The sequence below is a fragment of the Hevea brasiliensis genome, chromosome 9 (genome assembly GCF_030052815.1).
Source record: "Hevea brasiliensis isolate MT/VB/25A 57/8 chromosome 9, ASM3005281v1, whole genome shotgun sequence".
Lineage (NCBI taxonomy): Eukaryota > Viridiplantae > Streptophyta > Magnoliopsida > Malpighiales > Euphorbiaceae > Hevea > Hevea brasiliensis.
The window spans coordinates 16,144,929-16,153,972 of NC_079501.1; the positions used below are offsets into that span (position 1 = coordinate 16,144,929).

The 9,044-nt window shown below is 28.0% G+C and overlaps 1 protein-coding gene across 3 annotated transcripts; it reads right to left on the reverse strand.

Moving 5' to 3' along the window:
• On the reverse strand, nt 1-4,013 carry LOC110632332 (NAC domain-containing protein 37). Of its 3 annotated transcripts, none has more exons than XM_021780532.2 (4): nt 3,886-4,013; nt 1,772-1,948; nt 1,246-1,517; nt 1-732 (listed from the first exon to the last, which is right to left on the reverse strand). In XM_021780532.2, the coding sequence occupies exons 2-4, from the start codon at nt 1,935-1,937 to the stop codon at nt 130-132; spliced, it is 1,041 nt and encodes a 346-aa protein (XP_021636224.2). In that variant the 5' UTR covers nt 1,938-1,948; nt 3,886-4,013; the 3' UTR covers nt 1-129. The 3 variants fall into 3 exon arrangements, with proteins under 3 accessions (XP_021636224.2, XP_021636223.2, XP_021636225.2); XM_021780531.2 differs by lacking the exon at nt 3,886-4,013 and adding an exon at nt 2,991-3,773; XM_021780533.2 differs by lacking the exon at nt 3,886-4,013 and adding an exon at nt 2,170-2,635.
• Between the last annotated feature and the right edge of the window lie 5,031 nt (nt 4,014-9,044).

Sequence of the window (9,044 nt, forward strand, 5' to 3'; positions counted from 1 at the left end):
GGAGAATATATATTAAATTCTCACTCTTGCACAACCACATTTTTACAAGAATATATAATTAATTATACTAGTACAAATAGAAAACTCTTTTTGATAAAACTCCCTCCTCCGGCTTCATTTCTCAAATATTCATATTCCAATATCACAGTCAGAGCTTGAAGTTAAAAATCCATTGAACTTGTTCTCATCATCTCTACCACTCTGCAATAACAGCAATGACATGTCTGAACTATTTTCTCCCCCAAAGTTTGAAGCTGCATTATCACAATCGTATCTGTCTTCTTGACTCAATTGAGAGGCTACAAACTTGTCAAGGGCTCTCCAGTCAGTTACTTTCTTGTTGTTATTGTTCATGTTGCATCCTCTAGCTTGCTCTTCTTCTTCATTGTTATTATTATTATTATTATTATTATTATTATTATTGTTCTCCGACATCAGAGACGTCGAGCTTGGCCTCTTTATTAATGGCAGAGATGGGCTCTCTAACTGAGGAAGCTGTACAAAATTATCAGAATGCATAAAACTTAAGTTATCTGCTTCAATCTCTTGCTTACACAAGAAATTCTGAGCCAAGAAATTCTGGGGCTGCCTCGATATATAATCAATTGGATCAATTACTGAGCTAACTACACTTGATTCATCATAGAAGTAGCTTGAATCCCATCCTTCAATGTTCTTGTTTTGCCCAGTTGTTCGCTTCTTGAAAGCGCGACAAACTACCCATCCTTCTTCCTGCAGTAACTTGACCAAAACCTTATAGTCAACATAATTATAGATATGAAAATCTTTCTCTATTTGATCTGATTTCTTATTTTCCATATTTGATTAACTATAGAAAGGTTTTCGCATGAAATTTCTTTGGGACTTTTGTAAGTTTCTTTTTTGTTTGGTAAAGGGAGGCTAATCTGATGGATATGCAGTAGTAGTCGCTAGGAGTCAAAAGGTAATTGATGAACAAGGAGAGAGGGGAATTGGAATATTTCTTTTGACAAAATGAACGAGAGAGAGAGAGAGAGAGAGAGAGAGAGAGAGAGGGAGAGAGAGGTGTTACTTTTAGAACTTTTCATAAATGAACTGATAGTAATGGAAATAGGGAAAAGAGAGGAAAATCCTCAAATTTAGGTCAAATAAAAGCTAGTGAAAGAAAGAGATTAATGAATAATAATAATAATAATAATAATAATAATAATAATAATAATAATAATAATAATAATAATAAAAGGATGTTAATGAGATGATACTAGCCTGTGGAGGACCATTCTCGTCGGATTCAAGCCTGTATTCATGCATGATCCAGTCACTTTTCTGGCCATTTGGTGCTCTTCCTTTATAGAAAACAAGGGTTTTCCTCATGCCAATCAGTTTTGTTTTGTCATAAACTGCCTTGTCTCGCCCTGTTGCCTTCCAGAACCCGGCCATCGTAGCTCTATTAGTCCTTGTCCCCGTCGGATACTTCTTGTCCTTGTGGCTAAAGAAATACCACTCGTTCTGCTCTTCATATCCGATCCGGCATCTCTCTGACCATTTCAAAACATTCCACGTTACCATATGGAATTATTGATCACTGTGTATATATAAAGTTTGAAAAGCGCAACATGACCTAATAAAGAAACTGAAATAGTGATGCAATTAAGCAGCTTCCTTAACTGGAAGATTACCGGTATAAAGTACAAATACACAGTGCATTATTCAGTATTAAAACCTAATATTATCAATCTAAGCTCAACCACATTAACCCTAGCTAACAAGAAAAAACAAATTAATAACAAACCTTGTAGATCCCATGGTTCAATCCTGTATAGATCAATATCTCTAATAACATCAAGATCGATCTTCTGTGATGCTACTTTTTTCCTCAGATAATATCCAACAAGCTCCTCATCCGTTGGATGAAACCGGAATCCAGGTGGGACACACGATTCCATTGACTCCATCATAGCAGCTGGTACTGCACCAAATTCACCACCATTACCACCACTATGCTCTTTCATATATTATCTTTAAATCATAAAAAATGTGAATGAACTTGTAAATAATATAAAAAAGAAATAAAAGGGAAGTAGAAAGTGGGATGAGATCGAGAAGCTAGCTAGAACTAATCCATCAATTTTAAAAGAGTAAAAGGAAGGGAAAAAGAAAGGAAAAATCTCAAGAGAAATAATCAAGTACCCTCCAAATAGTAAGGTGACAAGTGTTATCAAGAATAATCATCAACTCATTGGGTGGTGAGCAACAGTCACACCATATAGTATTTATCTATGCAAGGAAATTAGCGCGTGTTATAAAGGGAAAACATGAAGAGAACACAGTGTTTCACATACAATGATTAATTTTTATAGGGATAAAAGAAGAAGAAGAAGAAGAAGAAGAAGAAGTGAGGAAAAAAAGAAGTGAACCATGAGAGTTTGTATTATATTTGTTTGATAAAAACCAAGAGGAAGTTGGAGGAATTTCAGGTCTCAAGAAACGGAAAATAGAGGTTTGAGCTAATGATGTTGTCTTGTGTTGTTGAATGGTAGAAATGATGCATCAAGAACGGGGTTTCCATTATGATGGTATAAACAATAATAATAATAAATTAAAATATGTATAGCACAACTAACATACCCAAGTGATTCTTTTTTTAGAAAAAATAATAATGTGGCTAAAGAAAAAGTTTAAATTTTTTTTTTTTTAAAAAAAACCTTTTGGAAACTAGCTATATATTTATCCTAATTATATATGATGAATGCTAGAAAACTAAGAAGAGAAGAAAAAAAGAAACATAGGCTTGCTAGAGAATTGGAAATTAGTATTTTTTTTCTATTTGGGTTTTAGAAAGAGAGAGTGAGAGAGATGAGAGGATGACGTTATCACAAAATTAGCATGCGTTTCTCTAAAAAGAAAAGGTGAATGAAGAGAGGGAAGCGAAAAAGAGGGACACTAAGTTCTATTGGATCAAGCCTGAAAAGAGAATGGGGATAGATACTAAAAAGAGAAAAGAAAAGCACTCTTAAGGCCCTTGCAGAGTCTGTGTCTCATTGCTGAAACGGGCTCTGTCCATCTTGTCTCTTTGTCGAGAATTTCCATGGCAGGAACTGCCCCTCTCTCCCTCTTTCTTCTTTCTTCTTTCTTTGGTGGACTCACTCAGAGAGGAAAAAAAATAGAAAAAAGAAAATGCAGACCCATAAAAAGAATACTTATGGTAAGGCCTCTTTATCCTATCATTAATTTAAATCAAGAAATGATCAGTATATGACCTGCAACACTCATCCAAGATTGGTCAGGTTTTTTTTTTTTTGTCAAGGAGTTAGTGTTTCACACAGATAGCAGGGTCAAGATTAATAAATGTGGGTGAGGTTTGCTTGTCAAGGAGTTAGCTACGCTATTAAGTGACCAAGTGCTTTTCTCTGTGACATAGAGAGAGAGAACGAATGAGAGAGATCAACTGACTACTCTTTGAACGTGCACACAGTGAGAAAGGATGATGAGTTTGAGGTTTTACCTATATTCATCATAGAAAAGAAATCAACTTTCTAACAATCTTTTACCAAATTTTTTTAGTATTCTTCTTTTTCTTCTATTCTTCAGGTGTGTTAATCTTTTGACTCCTTTTCTCTAGTTGCTTATGTAAGGGATGTGCCAGTGCTACCTCTCTTTTGATAGTGTTGATCGATAGCTAGATAGGGAGAGGTGATCAGAAAAAGGTTTCTGAGAGAAACCCATTGATCAAAATATGCAAATGAGGAAAAACATCAGGATGAGTAAGAGGGAATTTTGCAGCAACTCCCCACTTGGAAGCTAGAGGAGGAGAAAGCAAATGTGTACATCATCAAAAAAAAAAAAGAAAAAAAAAACTTTCTTTTTCAAATAGAATTGAATTTTCCATGCAAGTGCAAAGCTTACCTCAGAGAGTTGAGAGTGGTATAAGTGTTGGAGTGTATTAATGATGGTTTAAGAAGAAAAGAAAATATTAATGAAGAAGGAGAAGACAAATGAAGATGCAAAATTAATAAGAAAGGAAAAGAGAGAAGAAAAATTCCGTTAGCAGAGCAAACTGGAAGAGATTATAAAAGAAGGGGAAGGGGAAGGGTGGACCGCTCAATTGCGCATGGGCTTATGGTTGTCCCCAGCCCCTTACGTCACTCCACTCTGTCTCCTCTTTTAATTTCTCTTTCTCGCTTATTATATCGTGTCGTGTATCTTTGCATTGCCACTAGCCCAACAGTACTCGGACGTATCGTTATCAGATAGAGTCGTTGTTTTATAATATTAAAAATTTAAATTTAAATTCTAATAACTGTTTTTTTTTTTTATTTAAAAAAAAAACTACAATAAAACTTGTTTTCTTTTTAATTTTCAGCCTTTAATTAAAAGGCTTGAACGAAACATGCTTATTATATACACGCATTAAATTTTGATTGATAGTGTTGAAATCCCCTAAAATTATGAATTTTTAATTTCAATAAAAATTTGTTATGAAAAGTACTCATAAACTAATTATTTTGATAAATATATTTTTAATTTGATTAAATATTAAATTTTTGGTTTATTTTCAAAATAAATAAATATATAATTATTCTTTATCATTCTTCCCCTTAACTTTAGAATTAAATAAAAGTTTAATAAGCTGAATAACAAATATATATATATATATATATATATATATATAGAAGATAACTCTTTTCACTCATTTTATTATTAATAGAATTATCTTTTTAAATATATTAGTCAGAAAATATTAAAAATTAATTTAAAGATAAATTTAATATATTTTAATTATAAAATTTTCAGAATAAGTAAATAAATATTTTCAAATTATATTTTTAATAGTATTTAAAATAATATTTTTTCAACCACGTTCCTAAATAGATCATAAGTCTAATTAAACATTCAAATACTAAAAATTAGCTCCAATCCTTTACTCAAATAGACACTAAATTTGAATATTGGTATGTGACTTTATGTATATACGGATGGACTTAAATTGAAGGGTTTAGCAAGGGCTATGGCATCCAAAGCTTATTACGTCCTAATGTAAATGAGATTAAGATCCCTTCAATCATGAAATATTGGGGTAATTTAAAGAAAAAAAAAAAGTCAAATCTTTTTGTCTTTTAACCTTGTTAAAGATAGTTAAATTTATAAAAATTGTTAAAATTTTATTGAATTTTCATCGATTCAATTTTGAACTCAAATTTTTCACTTATTTATAGCTACCATTGAAAATTTAATATTATCATATTTATCAACTCTTTAAATATGTAGTGTTGCGATTTGATGGCAGCGAAGAGAGAGAGCACTCAACTAAAACCAACTAATTTAATCAAATTACTCAGAATTTTGATACACCATGAAAATTAAAATAAAGTTTAGAAGTAATTAATGATATTGGTAAAGTTGGATCAGCCGTAAAATGAAGTGGAAGAATATATAAAAAAAAATTAATAAAATTATAACAAAATTTAAAAATTTCAAAAAAATTAAGTAAATTATTTTATGCATTTTAAAATTTTGACCAATTTTACCAAAATTAATCCGCCTTTTCAACTTTCACTATATATAAGTTTTATGTTTTTCCTTATTTTAATAAGTTATTCATGTATAAAATAATGATAGTTTTACTTATTCATTGTTATTCAAACAAATAATAAAATAACTCATTCTCCTAAAAAAATGAAGAAAATGATCCTAGTGTATAGCTTATAACATGTATATTTCTTTTAGACTCTCTTAATTATAACACCTTTTTATTAAAAAAAAAAAGAATTTTCAGTATATTTTAATATGTACTATCAATTTTGATTTCACATAAATATTAAATATATATTTAGAGGAATTTTCTTTTAAAACTTTTGAGAGATTCTAATCTTCTTTCACTCTATTCGTATTTTTTTATTAAATATAAAATGAAAACATGATTATTGAATAATAATTTAGACTATGAAATGGATATATTATTTTTCCTTTAATAAATTTTATCATAAAAATAAATTTATTTGAAGATATATTTTTTTCAATCTTCTTATTAAGCATATGATTAAAAATAAATTTAATAAGATAAATAAAAATTCTTCATATATATATAAAAAGCAATATGGAACTTGGAAACTTGCAGTACTATTGGTTATTATTGGAAAAAAAGGCAAAGATGACGGAACTCTATCCTGTTTTATTTTTACTTGTACTTCATATTATATCGCGATATGATCTCGCGAGACACCAACAAGGTATCCCTTTCACTTTTTCGTTTCCAAATTTCTTGACACACCTGCCACGGTGGCACAACGGCCAGTATGCCGCCAGGTGTTGCCGCCAAACGCTTTTGACAGCCCGTCTAAGCCGAGTTGTTCTCCCCCTGCTCACATGGCTTCTTAACCGGCCTTGCATTGAATTGTCGAAAACACCCTTCCAATTTCATAGAAACCAATCCCACTTACATGGCGCGTGAACGTCACTACATGGGGATCGTCTCGGGAGTCGCTTTCAGGGTATTACATTTTACTGCCAACGAATGATTTGCGGACAAGTATTTGGAAGAATGAATAGTAGAACCGTAGGAAAGCAGCGAAGACGTACGCTGAGGAGAGCAGTGGAGTCCAGGTGGCCGAAGATGGGTTTTGTACTTTACGTAGAAGATAAACAATGTAGAAGGCAAAAATATTTTGGAAAGGGCAGAGCGCGCGGTTATTCTATGTGACTATTTTGTTTTATATATTTTTTAATTAAAAGGTGTATTGAATTTATTTATTTTTAACATTTAGTGAAATTTATATATTAATTTTATTTTTTTAATTATTAATATTTTAATAAATTTATAAATTAATTATATTTAGAAGTATATAAATGTGAAAGTTTTATATTTATTTTTTTATTATAATAATAAAATTTTTAATTAAATTCTTTTAATTTAAATGTATAATCTATTTAAAATATTAATAAAATAAAATGATAATATTATAATTAAAATAAAAAATATCATAAAATACAGGAATTGTTTTATAATAATTATAATTAATAATATTATTTTATTATAAATAAAATAATAAATTAAATCTATGAAATTTGTTAATAGAATAAAATTTTAATAATTATATTATTTCATATTGAAAATAGAGTTAAGAGTAATTTTTATCATTTTAATATAATTAATAGTAAATTAGAAGAAAAGTTGGATAAAGGAACTTTGTTGGCATATCTAAATGTCAATGAGTAAATATATAGATTTTAAAAATATAGAGACTAATCTATAAATTTTATTAAGACCTTGCTTGGTTCAATTATATGGTAAAATTTATTTTATTTGTAAATAAATTTTATAATAAAATTTAAATATAAATAAATTTTTTGTTTGGTATATTTTATATTAAATGTGAAATTTATTTCAAATGAAATGAATTTTATATTTAAAATAAATAAAATAAAATAAAATAATATATAATAAAATGATAATTTGATTACTTGAAATATATATAATTTTAAATTTAAAATTTATTTACAAATTTTATCAATTTTGATAAAATTTGATTTAATTATAATAAATTTTATAGAATTAATTATTAAGAATTTTAAATAAATTTTCATTTGAACTAAACATTCAAATATTAGATTTATAAATAAATTTTATAAAATTTTGTGAAATTCATTTATACTAAATACCACCTAAATCTCAATAATCTAAATTATAATTTTCTTTAATTTCTCTCTTTAGCTAATGACATCAAACTCGATATACATTTTTATCAAAAATATAACCTCAAATCATATTTAAAAATACATAAAATCATAAGATAATATTTTGTAATTTATCCTATACAAAATATAAGTCGATTATAAATTAATTAGTTCCACCATTAGATCGCAAAAAAATTATTTTCTTTGGATTATCAAAGCCTTTTTTACTATTCTAAATTATCTTTTGTTTAACAGCAAAAAAAAAAAACCTATTAAAGTGGTAAACATTTTTCGGATTATCAAATATTATTAGAAAAACAAAAACTTTTTCTACAAAATTATGGTAATTATCAATCTAAGTCTACAAAATTCATACTATTATAATATATATATATATATATATATATATATATATATATATATATATATATATATTATAATAACATGTAAATGAGAAAATTAAATTTATTTTATAACCCCTTCATCATATCTCGGTGGCTACTATTCTAATTATCCACAAATAAAAAGACCAAAAGGCCTAATTAATATAAAAAATTATCTCATCCTTTTTTTATTTTTATTAAATTTATAACAATAAAAAATGTCAAACAATGTATACATGGAATCCACATCTATTAATATTTGGGAGGCCAAGCTCAATGAAAAGTATACATAATTGTTGGGTTTAATTAATTAACATGTCACATCTTGTACAAGGAGCTCAAAGAGTGGAGAATCTACCGACTTAATTGTACTTCATCTAATTTTATTGCAAGTGTGGTAATCATATTTAACAAAAGAATTAGGCGGTGGTGAATATATTTAGCTTAGTGTAATCATTAAAGATATATTATTCTGTAGTAAATTTGAATCCTTATCCTATAATTTCCCTTTAAAAAAACTAAAGTGGTGGTCGGCTATAGCTTCACATCCTTGATAAAATTTATACACAGTGGCCTTGGAATCTAACCTTTTGATGGTGATTCTTTCTGGTCACGCCATGTATAAGCTAGATTTTTGAAACAGTATTCCATCTTTATGGTGTCAAATGCAAGAGAGGAGGTGATTAATTACTTAGTTTTATTACATCACAAGTCATTATGCTTTATTTTTAAATTTTTTCTATTAATGATGAATGGTTTTTAGGTTAGTTTATTTTCAGATATTTTATAATTAATATAATCATTGCCAAAAAATATTTTAAATTAGTCTAACCCAAAAATATAACTAAAGTAAATAATATATATCCGGGTATTTTTAAGATTTGGCCCTAACATTATTAAAATTATTAATATATATAGTTTATTTTTTAATTATTAAAATTATTTTTTCATTAAGTTGAAAAAATTGAATGGGTCCATTAAATTGATTTAATAATCACAGAGAAATAA